This window comes from Artemia franciscana, chromosome 19 (assembly GCF_032884065.1).
Source record: "Artemia franciscana chromosome 19, ASM3288406v1, whole genome shotgun sequence".
In the NCBI taxonomy this organism is placed as follows: domain Eukaryota; kingdom Metazoa; phylum Arthropoda; class Branchiopoda; order Anostraca; family Artemiidae; genus Artemia; species Artemia franciscana.
In genome coordinates, this window is record NC_088881.1 from 1461796 (window position 1) to 1479142 (window position 17347).

The 17347-nt window shown below is 36.5% G+C and overlaps 1 protein-coding gene across 1 annotated transcript in view; it reads right to left on the reverse strand.

The window, feature by feature from the left end:
• LOC136039151 (flavin reductase (NADPH)-like) overlaps positions 1 to 7949 on the reverse strand; it is a 39931-nt gene extending 31982 nt beyond the window's left edge. Inside the window, exon 1 of the mRNA XM_065722639.1 lies at positions 7723 to 7949. Within this exon, the coding sequence (XP_065578711.1) occupies positions 7723 to 7857 (135 nt within the window). The 5' untranslated portion in view covers positions 7858 to 7949. The remainder of the gene's footprint in view (positions 1 to 7722) is intronic.
• Positions 7950 to 17347: the final 9398 nt, after the last annotated feature.

A 17347-nucleotide genomic window follows, 5' to 3' on the forward strand; every position in this document is an offset into this window, starting at 1 on the left:
GTAGCCCTATAGTTACAAATATATGTGAACTTCTGGTCTTTGTTACATAGAGAAATTGCATCAGGTAAGGCTGTAATAATGTCACCATGTTTGCTAGATATAGAAGGGTCACACTAGAAGTCAACAAATATCTGTTGCCACAATCTGTTCATCGCACAAATATCTGTTCACACCAGTTGACTAAGCAACTACAAGATTTCTTGTAAAGCTTCCCCGGAAATTCATCATTCAAATTTGTCAGAAGGTAGACATTAGTAATGAAGAAACTCATTGGTCAAGGGATATAATTGTTCCACTGCTTCTAATTGCAGTTTCACCACTGGATCCACTGCAAGAAAATTCACTTTTGATTCTGTGTACTGATTTATGTGGAAATATCTGAAATAGGGCCATAAAACTTTAGGGTAAGTATCTTCCCATTGATTACACTTATTATAGTGACAATTGGAGCATAGGAAACCCCTTGTATGAGAGTCGCAAATCTCTCCAAAACTGGAATTTCAGTCTTTAATTTGCAATGTATATCCTCTGTGTAATTTACATAGGTTGCATAATCTACACTTTTAATTATAGTCACCAACAAAAGTAAAATTCTCACATGACAGCCAGCTGTCCAGTGTATACAAACATAATGGACATGTGTAAAATATTTTTTGATGTCGACTGTTTCACTTCCAAAAAAAAAACTGACTGGGAAAGATGACTCTCTTCTAGGAGGAGTTAGTGGAGTAGGAGGAGTAGTGGTCATTGGTCAAGTAATCTTGACTGTAGCATAAAACTCACACGATTCATATAACTGACAAGAGATATAATTGCCCCACTGCTTATAATTGCAGTTCCACCACTGGGTCTACTGCAAGAAAATTGACCTTTGGTTTTGTGGACTGATATATGTGGAAATATCTGAAATAGGGTCTAACTGTCTTTAAGTAGTAAGTGTTCTTGTAAACACCATACCATGTTCTAAATAGAATAGAGTTCATTTAGGTACTGGCTCTCACTAGCAAACATTGCTAAACTTCCACTATTTGAAACATAAGTTAGTTATTTACATATTATTATCACAACACATGAAGATTTTGCTTGTTATGCAAGTAATTGTAATACAATAACAATACCTTTGTTCTTGATAAAAACAAAAAAACAATTATAATTATTCAAAAAACAAAAGCACTGAAAAAAACTATTAAATATATAACAAATGATGTGCCACATAATCTGGGTTGCCACCTATAGCACAGTAGTACTATTTTAGCACTATTTCATTATGTATAGCATGGCCTCAAGGTTGCCATTTTAAGCATAAAAGTGCTATTTTAGCACTATTACTTTCAATTTTTTGACTGTAGCACTAAAAATTGTTGTGTAGCATGCCAATTTGGGCAATTGTAGCCCTGTAGGCCATGGTGGCAACCCTGCACATTATATGAAGGATTATTGGTCAAACATACTGAGAGTATGAAATAAATTTAAAAAAATAAAATATATACAGCAATTATCAAAAGATGCAAATAAAGTTAAAAAAAAATGAAACCATTACAACCTATGTTTCATTTGACCCCAATCAATTACAAAAAAGCACAATCTTAGATAATCTTTCATCCATAGGAAATGGTGTAGACAGCATAGTCTTTCTCTCATTAAAGCCCTAGAAAGTAGAATAAAAGCACTATTTTTCATGCAACTTTTTGTCTGATATAGTCAGTAAATGAGTACCCAGGACGACCATAAATAAAAATCTTGAAAACATTTAACAGATTTTCCTCAGGCTTCTAAAACCCCTAAATTTCCAAACCATACTTGACCACTGCCATTACCATGGCTTTTCTATGATTCTTCTAATATTTCAATGATAATTTGTTGGCTTATCTTCCTAACTTTTTTCAACTGTAAAAGAAACACTCTAGATCTTGAATAGTTGCCTATATATACTACACTGTATCTATCTTCTTTACTTCTGTTCCAGCAAGTGAAGCTATTCATTTTATCAGGTTTCCTGTTACCTAGAATCACATTTTGCCCTCATGTAATCCTAGTCTTAGTAACCTAGTCTTCCTAACATTAATTTTCAAACTTTTTTTTCATACCCTGAACTTTTAAAACCCATAAAAAACCTTACATTTTATGCCTTTTTGAATTCTTTCCAAATTCAATTTTGGGCCCTCAAGGGGATACCTTATTTCTTATTCTTTACAGTAGTAAACTATTACCAAAAATTCTGAAAACTACTTTCAAACAATCAAAAGCACATATTTGCCTTATTCCAAAAGTGCATTGCATCATTTTACCCCTCCCCTAATGGAGCAACATAAAGCCTACTATTTCAAAATGCATCTTATCTGCCTAATTGTGCCAAACATAGCTCTAAATAACATAATTGTCTATTGTTTTTCATTACTTGATCTGCTTTATTTCTTTTATAACAAGTAGGCTATTTATTTTCTTAATCTGCAAACAACATCATTTACACCACTGGGATAAATGTATCATTACCTTAAATCACAGCTTGGAGCGATATAAGGATTATCCATCCTTGTGATGCTCCATGAGAAAAAAGAATTCGTTTGGTGTAGATTGTGGCTGTTATATTAGACTCTTGTGGAGGACTCTGCAGCTTCCCAATTGTAAAGGAACTCGTGGCAGAGCTATTCCCTATCAAGGTGGGATTTGAACATGTCAGTTGAAGTAGCAGAAACTGTTTCTTCAGAGAGCTGGTTCCACATATTGATAATTCTTTGGCTGAAGAAGTGGTTTCTATGTCTACTCGTGGAATGCTGCATGGAGAGCTTCAAAGAATGTCCTCTAGTACCAGAATGCAAGGGCTGTGAAAAGAGACCGGGAAGGGTATTTTTAGAGAGGGTTTTTTTGGTTAAAATAATGTCACCCCTTTTCCGTCGGTATGTCAGCGTCGGCAGCTTCAAACGACGTAGTCTTTCTTCATATGGAAATTTATTCATGTTGGTAACCATCTTAGTGGCACGACGCTGGACATCCTCAAGCAACTTCTTATCTTTTTTTAAGAAAGGGGCTGCCAATGACATTCCAACCTTCAGGCGTGGATGTACAAGCGCCTTATATAACTTCATAAGAACTCTAGGGTGTTGGCTGGAGATGGTTCTTTTTATGATACCGAGGGTTTTATTTGCAGAAGATGAAACAGACTTAGCATGACTGCTTTAAAAAGTAGAGTTAAGAGAAAGAGTCAAACTTTAACGTAAAGAGGGGGGCGTTGATGAGGAAGCAGCCCCTTTCACATACAAAGTAATTTCTTTTCGTTTTAAGCTTTATTGTCGCTCCTTATTTTCTGTTAAAAAAAACTGTTTTTTTTTTCATTTAATGTTTCAGAGGATCATATTTTAGATAGTTTAGATAGCCCAATCACAATAGCTAGGGCCAAAAGGCAGAAAAGATTTAACAAAGAGACTAGAAAAAATGGAAGACAGTCTAGCAATATTGATAACATTTGAAAATAATTTCCTTCCTCCAGTGGTCTGGCTGGGGGGGGGGGCGGATTGTGCATGAATATAAGAGACGATTGCTACAATGTCATAAGTACCAAAGATATGGACATGTAAAGAAATATTGCCCAGCTAAAGAAGAAATTTGCCTACAATGTGCTGGAAAGCATGCATTTGGACTGTGTCAAATGAAGAACAAAAATCTACAAAATAAAACAGCATTATACAAATGCATCAATGGTAATGGTAACCACCCATCAACTTCAATGCAGTGTATTGTCAGGCAAAGGAATACTGAGATTCTAAAAGTTGCAGAAAGACATCAAATGAGTTTTAGAAGATCTGAAATAGTTTATAGGTCATATGCTGAAGTGACTAACAAACAGGCATATAAACAATAAGCAAAAATCAACATGTCTTTTAGGGATAATGAAAATAGTCAGATGCAGCAAAGAATAGTGAGTAACACTATAAATAAGATTGTGATTGGTCTAGTGTTGTCACCAGAAATTTTAAGCATAGAGAACCTGCCTATCAGAGAAAAAGCAGATAAACTCTGTAATTTTATTGAAAGTTTGGGAATCATGAAAATGAATAGCAGCCTTATTTTGAATCAGTAAATAAATAAATAACTGTTAAATCAAACATAACAATTATGTCTTGGAATGCAAGATCATTGGTTAAAGTGAATAAGGATCTAGTACTAGACTATTGCATTAAGAATAATATAGACGTGTTTTGCATTCAAGAGACTTATTTGAAACCATATATAAATCCATCATTCAGAGATTATAAAATAGTGGGATTAGATAGATGGAATAAACAGAGAGGTGGAGTGATTATCAGAATTAATAAGGAAATCAATTATATCCCAATATATTTGTCAATGCAGGAGGATTATCAAATGGAGGATGTTGGATGTAAACTATATCTTAAAAATAAAGTAAAGCTGAATATATTCAATATTTATATACCAGACAGTAACTTACTTATAAGTGATTGTGGTCTAGAAAAAAAATATAGATACAGTGCCTGGAGGGGAGAAACTATCGATTATAGGAGATTTAAATGCACACAATGGTCTTTGGTGTGGATGTGGAAATGATAATAGAAATGGAAAAACAATCTTTGAATTTTTACTGAAAACCTCAGATATCTGCCTGCTTACCCCAAAGGATTTACCAACTAGAGTCAATAGCAGAACAGGAAGATCAGTGACCATAGACTAGACAATAGGGTCAGCTTCATTAGCACCAAATCAATAACAATGACAAGGAATCTACCCTATATAGTGATCATTTTCCCATTTTGGTAGAGATTTCTCAAGATAACAGCATATATACAAATTATGAAGAAATTAGTAAACTTAATTTAAAGAAGATTAATTGGGAAGCTTTTAAGAATAAATTAGAAGAAACAGACATTCAGTCACAAGTGAGCTGTTATGAAGATGTCTACTGGAAAATAGAGACATTTCAAAATTCACTCCTAGAAATAGCACTAGAACTGGCTCCAAAAAGTGAAAGATTCCTAGTCACCATAAACTGAATGTTTGGTGGAACAATGAATGTAGAATTGCAAAGAAACAGTTATTAGAGGCAAGAAGAAGGTACAGGCAGTTCCCAAACTTTGAAAACTTTCTTATGTGTCAAAGATGATATGCAGCCTTTAGGCACCAAACATTGGAAACAAAGAAAAATTTGTATCGAGAATGTCTGGAGAAGTTACATTTTAGACAACCTGCAAGTAGAGTTTATAAAACGCTGAAAAAACTGATTTCAGGGAAGAAAGAAGATAATGGTAGCCCACCATTGATTGTTAATGGAGAGGAGTTAGTGGAAGAACAAGAGAAAGCAAATAAAGCATCAGATTTTGTAGAGTCAGTGACTGGAAGACCAGACAATTTTAATGATGAGGAACAACTTACATTTGCTAAGGTAATGAGACTCTCTAAAATAGAAGATGAAATAGATTATAATAGACATTTTACAGTAGAGGAGATAAAGAAAGTGATTCGAAAGTTACCATTAACAGCACCAGGCTTAGACATGATTTACCCACAGTGTATCAAACATTTAAGTGACAAATGGATAAAAAAAATAGTTAGAAATTATTATCAAGGAGTGGGAAGATGGAAAATTTCCAAAAATATGGAAGGATGGGGTAGTGACTATGATTCCTAAACAAGGCAAAGATAATTCAAAAATTGAAAACTTAAGGATGATTACTCTTCTACCTGTCTTAGGAAGAGTCTATGAAAGAATGGTTAAGGAGAGGCTTACATGGAAAGTGGAAAAAACAAACACTTTGAAAGATGTTCAATGTGGTTTTAGAAAGAACAGATCTACTATAGAAGTGTTACAAATGTTTGTAAATGATGCAGTATATTGTTTGGAAAATAAGAAAATCTGCTTAGCAGTTTTCTTTATGTGAGTAGTGCTTTTGATAGTATGGTTCATTGACATATACTAGAAGGAGTGATTGCAGCAAATGTTAGAGGACATTTACTAAGATTTTTTTATGATTATCTACAAGAACAAGAAGTTCTTGTAGAGAAGTAATACAAAACATATTTGGAAAGAAAGGTACTGAGAAAATGTGGTGTTCCACATAACCCCTCAGTAGGAATCTATTCCATACCAGTGCAATACTGAATTTGAAAAGTGGGATAATCTACATTGTGATCAATGATTCAAGATGATAAAAGAGATGCAATATCTTGACACTGTAGATATCTTCATGGATGTATCCAAAGTGGACAATAAATTGAGGGCTGCTTTTGTAATCCCCTCCAAAAATATAGTTAAATGGAACAAATTAAGTGACATAACTACAGTGTTTTGAGCAGAAGTAGTTGCAATAGCCAAAGCAGTGTGATACTTAATAGATTCTGCATCTACAGGTGAAAATTGTAGAATCTGTTTGGATTCAAAGAGTGGTTTGGAGGCAATAAAGAATATTTGTGTAGAAAATAAAGTAACTCCTGAAGTGATTTATTGCCATGAAAAATTACAGAAACTACTGGAAAAAGAAGTAACCATCACATTGGATTGGGTACCTGGACATGGGAACATTAGTGGAAATGAAATGGCTGACACTGCAGCAAAACAAGCATCCATAGAAGATGGGCAACCATTTGCAAGTGTTCTGCCCAGGATGGTTAATCAAATTGGAGAAGTGATAAAGAAATTGAAAATAAGGACATTCAAGGACACTTGTGCATTCTCAACAAATAAATTAATTAAACAAAAATTAATAATATTTATAATGAACTTAATTATACAAGAATTCAGACATATAGAGCCCATTTTTATAATGAAGATCTGAGATGTGCATCTTGTGGAAATGATGAAACAGTAGAACATCTTTTATTCAAATGTGAAGGAACAGAAGACAGGAGGAAGGATATTAGACAATTTATTAGGGAAAAAAGAATTTGACAGAAAAGTGACATACTAAGTGGAGCAGGCTTGAACAGTGATTGTGCTGATGGACTTAAGTTGATATGCAAAGTTTTAAAGGACATTAACCAGATAAATCTTATATAAATCAAGTGGTATGGTGATTATAGTACAAGAAGCCTCCAGAGTCCTTGCAGGAAGAGAGGAGAAACCATCTATTTCAATTTCAATTCAATTTAAAAATTTGATAGAAAAACTAGAAATACAAGGAAAGTATTGAAAATAAAGGTTCTCTCTCTGCAAAATATGAAACTAGTATTTTTAAGTAGCCTATATTATGATTTAGGAATTATTTGCTTAACATGTGTCCTTATGTAGTGGACAAGCCTGTACTTACACCAAAATTTTGACTTGCCTAAACAATATTAAGGCTCTCTTAATATTTGAAAATGCAATTACTATTATTTGAGTAGTATTTTGATCCAGAGTCTATACATGTTTTTCTTCTAAATCTAGGAAGTGTATTTGTAGATCTTTGATACCTTATAAATACTTATAGGCTAATTGAGAAAAGTTGTGAAGCTGAAAACAATTTTCTTATTGGGCCTATTCATTTCAGTATAAGATCTATTTTGCAAGGTTACAACTTTATAACACAAATGTTTTATAAAGGATAAAAGGTCAGTGACTACTAGAGAGAGAAGAAGTAGAGGTAGGTACTTCAAATCACCTTCTTGGGACATAGACTTTAGTTGGTAGATCCATCCCTTAAAATTTCATTTTCCTAGCCTAATCCCTTTCCAAGATTACAAAAAGTAGAATGTTAAGAATTTTACCAATTTGAACTAGGCTATACCACAAACCTTCAGATTATCATCTTGAATTTTCATTTTCTGAGGATCCCTCACAACAGCAATGACATTGTGGTTTGATTGTAGAGCTAGCTTAACAAGTTCAAGCCCAGTTTGTCCTGTTGCTCCAAGAATAGCTAGTTGCATATTTGCGCTCTCTTTATCTCAATTCAGTTGTATAGGGTTTAAAAATTTTGACACGTAGAGCTTTTTTCAAAGAGTTTGCCAAAATGAAGAAATCCTTGAGTGAAAAGGAGTATATAAAATTCATGAACTTTAATGTTATCTATTAAAAATTATGAGCCTCAGAAAATCTGCCTAATTTTTGAAAAAGGGGTAAAATATCCCAAAGAAATCAAATAAAATTAGTAAAATCCCTGAGATTATCGAAGAACCCAAATGTAGAGGTTTAAATCTCCTATATGTAAAAATGCGGAATTTTATTTTTTGTTGTTTTTTTTTCCACAAGCAAGATCACGGATGCGTGTTTATTTGTTGTTTTCCCCCGGGGGTGATCATATCGAACCAGTGATTCTAGAAGATCGAGAGAGGGCTCGTTTGATCGGAAATCCAAACTTCTAGCGACCAAATATTGGAGGGCAGCTTTATCCCCTCCCACCCCGTTTTTGGCCGAAATTTCGATCTGACAATTTTTGGGTAAAACAGGGGAACGGAGGGGCCCTCCATTCCCCTTTCTTACCCAAAATTGTCGGATCAAAATTTTGAGATGGTCATTTTCTTCAGTATGTTTGAAAGATTTAATCACTATGTCTTTGAGGATAGGAAGATCACGAATACCTGTTAATTTTTTTTAAACTGTTCATGGTGACGAACTGTAAGCAAGGAGCAATGCGACTCAATAGTAACCGAAACTGTAAGAAACAGAGACATGATATTAACAGCTATATTGAAAGGATCTAATTTTGATGCTTGTTCAAAATATATAAAATTCGTGAAGTCTAATGGTACCCATCTAAAAGTTATGAACCTCAGAAAATTTGCGTAATTTTTAGAAAAAGGGGGAAGCATCCCAAAGAAATTAAGAAAACTTAATGAAAATCCATGAGATTCAGAATATCAGAGAACCCTACTGTAGAGGTTTAAAGTATCCTATATGTAAAAATGTCAAATTTTCGTTTTTTTTGCCAGAAGCGAGATCACGGATGTGTGTTTATTTGTTTTTTTCTCCAGGGTTGATCGTATCGAGCCATTGATTCTAGAAAATTGAGAGGTGGCTCATTTGATCGGAAATCAAAACTTCTAGTGACCTTTGTAAGCGACCAAAAATATTGAAGGGCAGTTATGCCTCTCCCACCCCGTTTTTTGCCAAAAAATTGTCGGATCAAAATTTTGAGAGAGCCATTTTCTTCAACATGGTCAAAAGATCTAAAAATTATGTTTTAGGATGACTTGACCCCCTCCCAGAGTCCCTGGGGAGGGGCTGCAAGAGTAGTGATGCCTCAATCTATTTAAAGACAGCCAGAGGGGGTGTACTATTGAAGCTACTAATCCCTCAAGACCTTATTACGCCCATCTAGGTCTTATGCAAGACTATAGTGCACTCGCTTGTTATGTAATGGTGTAGTACACGTGACTGCGGCGTAATAGGGGCTTGTTTGTTTACTTATGCAAATGTTTTCTTCAAGATTTCTTTGGTTGTCATGTTGAATGTTTAAAAACCCACGAAGACCAGGAAAAATCTTCAGGACCCGCTAAGTAAGATGCAAACGCAGGCGTTACCTAATTTCTTTCATTGATTGTTTAAAAACCTAAGTATGTAGAGAAAAGCCTTCAGGGCCCTCCCAAGTAGGGACACAATCCAAATTGATCATAATCCATTCACATAGGTTGTTTTGCTTTTACACGGGGTCTTAGTTGTTGATAAAAGACAAAAGAACTTCCCATTCCGTGAAGTGTTACTCGATGCTGTATATATTTTTCAAGCAAAAAAGGGGAGGTGTTATACAATAGTTTGTTTACGCAATACCATAGTATACACATTTATTGCGTAATGGCATAGGGAATATTTACCTATGTGGAGAATGCCGTAATCTTGCGTGACTTCTTAAATTTATTGAGAGTTACATAATTTCGTGTGACATGTTTAAAGTTTAGGGCCAGGGGGAACCCTGTTTGTAGCTGAGGGCAGCGCATACATGAGCGTTACGCAATGATGGAGTACCTGTGAGTGTTGCGTAATGACATTGCACATGTAAGTGTTATGTAATGACGACACACATGTGGAAGTTACGTAATGACGGCGCACACGTGAGATGTTACGTAATACTTAAGAAAATGTTTGTTTTTCTTCAAGATTTCGTTTTCTTCAACGTGTTTTCTTTTTCAGGGCGTGATTTTTGTTGCCATACGTCCTTAAGATTTTTTTATAATAGAGTTCTTTACTCTATTGGAACTTGAATGCGCTATCAGAGGAAAAATAAAACCAAGAGTATCCTTATTGCTAAAACATTGGTCACGTTCATGTACGGTCGAAAGTCTGCCTTTTTTTCTTCACTAAATAAAATTTTACGCTTACATTAGACGCAATCTTGAACGAGCATACCTATGTGCATAGGATACAAGATGAATATATTGCATCAGTGAAATATATTGAAGATTCATCATGGAACATGGAATCTAAAGAACAACGACTTTTTATTGTGCACACATGTTTATTAATAAACAAATTTACAAATATTATTAAAACACTTTATTCTTAGTGCACTGAAATCAATATTATACAGGTAGGAAAGAGTTATTTTCAACTAGAAAGTCATTCAATCGAGGATTGTCAACATAAATGATGAGAAGTTCACCAAAAGTATATCCACATCATCATAAACATAATAATGCACGAAAACGATTACTTTTAATTAATAAATCTAGATAATAAATCAATAAATAATTAACTTTCGGAGTCGAAAACTCTTAACCAGATTTTTCATTATCTCTATATGAAATACGGACGAGAGTCACATTTTACTTGACTTACTTACTTTGACTTAATTCTCCTGCCGGGCACTGCTCGGCGTAGAGAGTGACGTCTGCCTCCTCCATCCACTTCAGTCCATGGCGAGTGTTTGCTCTTCGCCCTGTCTAATGTTTGCCATCGTCAAGAACTCGGACAGGCTGTCGGACCAACATTTCTTCGGTCGGCCGCGAGGTCTTTTCCCACCGACTTTGACAGGGTTAAAGTCGTAGATCATCTTTGCGGGTAGATGTGGCAGCATTCGAAGCAGTTGCTCGAACAATCGTAAGGTTCGATCGGCTGCTTGACTCGAAAACCAAGACTGCTTTATGAGCTGCAGAAGCTTCTCATTGCTGACGAATTCGGACCATCGTAGGCCCTCGATCCTCATCAGGCTCTTCGCATGAAATACATCAATTTTCTTGAGTGTTGCAGCTGATACTTGCCAAGTCTCAGCTCTATAAAGCATCACAAAGCCGACTAGAGCGTTGAAGATCTGCAGTGTCGTTGTACGACTGATGTTTGGTTTTCGCCAGAGGTAACGATTCAGTCTGCCCATGACGGAAGACACTTTTGATAATCTCGCTTGCAGCTCGGGGAGAAGCGAACCATTTGAATAAATTATGGAGTCTAGGTAGGTGAAGTCTTGGACAACCTCGATGCCAGTGGTGTTGTCCAGGCTAACCCGAGAGCTAAAAGTAGGAGAAGACGGGTCTATGGCCATGATTTTAGTTTTGTTCCAGTTTATATGCAGTCCTACTTTGGCAGTATCTTCTCGTAGAATTCGAAGCGCTTCCAGTTGCTACTCCATGGAGTCTGCCAGAATAGCCAAGTCATTGGCAAAATCAATATCTGTGATGGGACGATCTCCAAATTTGACCCCAAAGCTGAGTCGTGAAATGGTTTTTGTCATGATGTAATCTACGATGACATTGAAGAGCCCTGGGAACACTGCAAATCCTTGGCGCACCCCTGTCGTGATTTGAAAGAACGGGCTGCGCCGACCATCTACTTGTACACAACTCTCCATCACATAATGCAGCGCCTTGGGAAGTCTGCAATGTTTCTTGGGTAGGCCAGTCAACTCTAGAATCCGCCAAAGAGATTTTCGATCGACTGAGTTAAATTCAGCACGGAAGTCGACGAAGGCAATAAATAGTTCCTATTGGAACTCTGTGGTCTTCTGTACTATTTGTCGAATCGTGAAAATCCGCTCAATGGTTGAACGGTCCGGCATAAAACCAGCTTGCTCCGATCACCGGATTTTTTTAATTATATTCCGACATCGATCCAGCAGGATCATTGAAAACTGTTTGCCAGGGACTGACAGTAGGGTTAGTGCCCGGTAGTTGGAGCAGTCGCTTCTTGAGCCTTTCCTCTTCCATAAGGGATAATGACACCCTTCCGCCAATCTTCGGGAATTATCTCCATTTTCCAGATTGTAGAGAACAGTGTGAGGAGGAATAAGAACATTGCAGGACCTCCATATTTTAGCAGCTCTGAGCTTAAGCCGTAGATACCAGCAGCTTTATTATTCTTGAGCCTTTTTACTGCATATCTGATTTCTCAGGGACTGAAAGGCTTGTCTGGAGGAGCATCTGTTTCAGGTCTTTGACTGCAATGTTGGATGGGACTGTCATTAGGAGACACAGATGGGCTAGATGGGCTAGTATAGTGGTCCTTTCACCGCTCAAGACAAGAACCTTCATCAGATAGAAGTGTCCCATCCCTGGACAGGACGGGACCCAAGGTGGGAGTTTTATTTTCCGTGAGGTCTCGGAGATGCTTAAATAGGCTGCCCATGCCTTTCTATTTTGCAGCTAGTTCAATTTCATCGGTCTTCCTTGCAACAAACTGGGTTCTATCCCGGTTTGAATCTGTTCCACACTTCATTGAGCCTTCGATATGTGGTCATGTCCCCAAGAAGTCTTGCCTTCCGTCTTTGCTCTATAACTTGCAGTGTTTCATTAATCAGCTACGATTTCTTTGGGTAACTCCTCTTGCCAAGCACTAGCTGTGCTGCTTCGCTGGTCTGCGATTTAAAATGCTTCCAGAGATCTTTTTTGCAATTAAGTGAGCCAAGGGGCTTGAAGCGATTCGATATCTCAATGCTGTACTTCTGGCGAGTATCTGGTTCCTTTAGTTTCCCAATATCTGTAGCGACGGCTTTCCTTTCCGATCGTTGTGCATGGAGGCGAAGTCGGATATTGGTGTACACAAGCCTGTGGTCTGCGTTTCCTAGCCCGCTGATCTGTAAGTTCTGCAGTTCTTCACCAATGATCCCCAGCGTTTGGAAATAATGACGTAGTCAATCATCTTCTTTGTACGACCATCGTTACTATACCACGTGTACAGATAAATACTTTTGCGTTGGAAGTAGGTGTTTGCGATGCAAAGGTCGTGAGATCAGCACAGTTAAGTAGGTGAATATAGGACCAACCGCGCAACGCCATACACCCTTATCATCGCGCACTGTCGCATTGAAGTCGCCAAGGAGAACAGTTATATCACGGGGGGCACTGTCGCAAGGCATCTGAATAAAGCAGAGTGAAAATTCTCCTTAGTCACATCATTAGAATCGCTGGTCAGGGCATAGCGTACGATGACAGTCATCTTGCTATACCTGTGTCCAAAGCGGGCCTTTATTAATCTGTCAGATACAGCTTCGTGTAAAAGTAAGGTCTTTCTTGTAAGGCTATTTAGTGCAAGGCCAACGCCATTCTCGTGCTTCCTCCAGACCAGAGCAATGAGTCACTATTACCAATTCGCTTCCGGTAAGACGCTTCCGGTAAGACGGGTAATTTCTCCGCTTCCGGTAAGACGGGTTCCTGTAAGACCCGCAATCGACACTTTATTCTTGCGAAACTCTTCGGAGAGTAGGTTCTTTGACGCACGTGCATTCAGAGTCAAGACATTCCAGGTGGCTTTCCGTAGCCCCTTTTGGTTCCAGAGGCACCATTGGGAGGGGGGTCAGGGGTGGGCAAATGACCACCCTAGATTTTCCAGGGGGGCCCAAGCTTCCACCACAAAGGGCCCTTTTCCGGCCATAATTATTCATTATGTCCAACATAATCCATTCTGTTCAAATGATTTAAACTAACTCCACGCCTATTAGCCAAAGAGCGTAATTACCTGACGACCCTTGGGGTAATTACACTATTTGCTATTAATCATTGTAAACTTAGAAAGTAGGTTAGATTCATAATAAAAGTCTCAGGTTCTGTTAAACGCCCCATGCCCACCCCAAGATTTGGCACAAATGGCGCCTCTGTTTGGTTCATGAGGTATAGCCTGTCAGTCTTCCTGACGTCGTCAGCATGTCAGCTGACGCGCAATGGTCGAGATTTTAAAAGGGGATCCGGGTCCGAGGGGCCTATTGGGCCTACGCGTAAATTACACAGTAACATTACACCTGACAGTAACATTTTATAATCTTTGTGCAATGAAAGTGAAACCTTGAAAAATAGAACTACTGATCAAATGAGGCACAAGTAAAGTCCTTAGAGCATCATATATTTGTTCAATCCTGAATTAAAAGGTTTTAAAGATTTGCAAATACATTTCTTAAATCTACGAAAATTCTAAATATGGCTTAGAACTCAGCTGAAATAATAGGAATTGCATTTTCAAAAACTAGATTAAATGAAAAAGAGACAGAAAGCCCATAATAAAAGGCAAAACAATTTCTGTCAAAATTTAGATAGGTCATTTGTGGGTACTTATGCATTATATGAAACAAAGTCGAGAAGTTTGGTGAATGTAAGATCTGAGAAAACTTGTTTCATAGAAACAAACACAAATGACGGGTGACAGAATGTGTTGGACTTATATATGTCCAATGCATTAAAGTTATAAGATATAAAATTAGATAAGATTAATCTTAAGATAAGATTATAAAGATTAATTATATAAGATAATATAAGATATAAGAGTTATACAAGATAATTTGGGCTTTGTATCTGCACATTGCGGGGGTGGGGTAAGGTTACCTTATCCTCCCCCCAAATGTGAAAATATATAGCCTAAATTATATTGTAATATATAAAATAAAGTATTGTATTTCCATCATGTTTTGGTATATTTCATTATGATTGACCTAACTTTACTTCTTGAGTGTGTTCGGCATAATACACAAGTACCCATTTATGTATAGAATCTTCTAAGATTTAGAAATGAGGAGAAATTAAGATATAGTTGCTTGACAACTACTTCTCAGAGTATATCTTAAGCTCTGCATTATTTCCTGAAAGGGTACTTATCTGTTAGCCAGTGCACACTCGAGAATTTGAATCTACAGGTAAGGGGTTGGGGTAAGGGGTTGGGAAATCGGGTGCCTGGGTAGTGAATTTAAAGTGCCGAAACCCTATAGGCAAGTGAGGATTCTCCTGATGGGCCCTTGTTTTGGGTTGTTTGCCTCTGAATTATTTTACTTATTTTTTTTTTTTTTTTTTGGTAAATGACGACTTATACTTACTGACGACACGATTGCCTGTCCACGGATTATTCTTTATGGTTGATTGTGTGTAGTTATGCTGCTTGGCCTATGTGATTGTAAGGATGATTAGGGTTAAGGCCTCATTCAAGTACTGATCTATATTAATCACTAATGTAAGGAAACAGTCTTCCTTTTCTCCTTCTGTCTGTTTTTTTTATGTGTTTGTGCTGTTGCATTGGTGATTTCTCTTTTCATTATATATATAGGACACCGGGAACACAAATGACGACCGGGACACCGGGACACAGGGAATATAAATGATGACCGGGAGACTCAAAGAGAAATTACAGACCGGGACACCGAGACACAAATGACAACCTCTGACACAGGGAATATAAATGACGACCGGGACACAGGGACACAACTACAACGGGGACGCCGGGGGGCACAGGGGGATATAGAAATGACGACGGGGACACAGGGAATATTTGATTAGCAATCACCATCAGCAAAGCTCAAGGGCAATCATTAGAAAAATTCGGTATAGATCTGAATACGGATTGTTCTTCCCATGGACAATTATACGTCGTATGTTCAAGAATCGGTAAACCTGGCCATCTATTTATATGCACAGACAATGAGACAGCGAAGAATGTTGTATATTCGCAAGTTTTACGTAGTTAAAAACATATATATATATATATATATATATATATATATATATATATATATATATATATATATATATATATATATATATATATATATATATATATATATATATATATATATATATATATATATATATATATATATATATATATATATATATCTGGCACATACGAAGGGGTGCCTTCGAGCCCCCCCCCGAAATTTTGTGAAATGTATAATTTCCCCATGGTTTCTTGGGATTTCTGGCAAAATTAGGACATTTATTAAGAATCTAGATACATGTGTGAAGCCTTTTTTGAGGGATTTTACAGCATGCAATTATTCGGTCAAGTCACTGCCCAAATATTAACCCATTTTCTGTCTAATTTTTTACCCTCTTTGAAGTAATTAGCAATTGTACTGTTATTCTTTTTTGTAAAGAGAGTTTGATTTCAACAGCAAAATGGAATTATCCTTGATATTAGGGAGTTTACCTCCCCCCCCTTTTCAGGATAAAGTACAGCTTTTAATGGATCAATTTTGGAAACAATTATTTTTCATTAAAATCTACGTTTTTGCAATAGAAGAACTACCCCCCACAGCACCCATATTGCACTGTTAACCCTAAAATTTCCCTTTCAGTGGGATATAATAGATTAATCACTGGTTCTAAATAGCTATGAACATAACCTGAGCCTAAAACGTACTTATGAGGTTTCAGTCTCATTCGCCCCATCCGCTACAATACTACAGATTAAAGTTATTCTGTATTTTCCGATATACGTGCTTTTTTCATTACTAAATAAAAAAAAGTACGTGCCTGATATATATATATATATATATATATATATATATATATATATATATATATATACATATATATAATATTTTTTAGAATATGTATGAAATATAATATATTTGTCTTCGCTTAATTTGTCTCTTATTTTGTGTTCGAATGTTGTGGTTTGAGATTAATTTGTAAAAATTTCAGAAAATATCGGATATTTGTCTATCCATGAATTAGGATACAAAAGAATATCTTGCCTCTGACCGGCGGGCGAACTACGAATGGATAATGATAATACCTTTAAACCATGAATCTCCAAAATTCTGAACAACAAGAGGCATTTACAAAGAAACAAGCACTGTGGCTGGAAGTCTTAACAATAAGGGTAAGCGCTCACCATAATTCATTAATTTGATAATTCAAGTCTTATGTTTTCCAAAGTGTTTAAGTCAATGTAGTTTTACAAAGTAAAAAACACAAGTTTTTCTCGGTTCCTGTTTAGTGGCTGGCTTCTCCAGAAGGAAACATTGCAATTATAAAAAAAAACAGAAGATTCAAAAATACCTACTTATATCATTTCTAATCGCAGGTTAGTTTATTTTACCCCCCCCCCCCCCTTTTCTAATGCTGAAATATACGGCCCCAATTATATGCTCTCAGGAATTCTCTGAAACATCCTATACAAGTAAAATTAGAACCATTAGATTACTTACTTTATGCTATTTTAAACATTATGGTTACTACTTTGAGGGTTTACCCTTCCTTGGCAGATATAGAGCTAATAATATATTTCTTC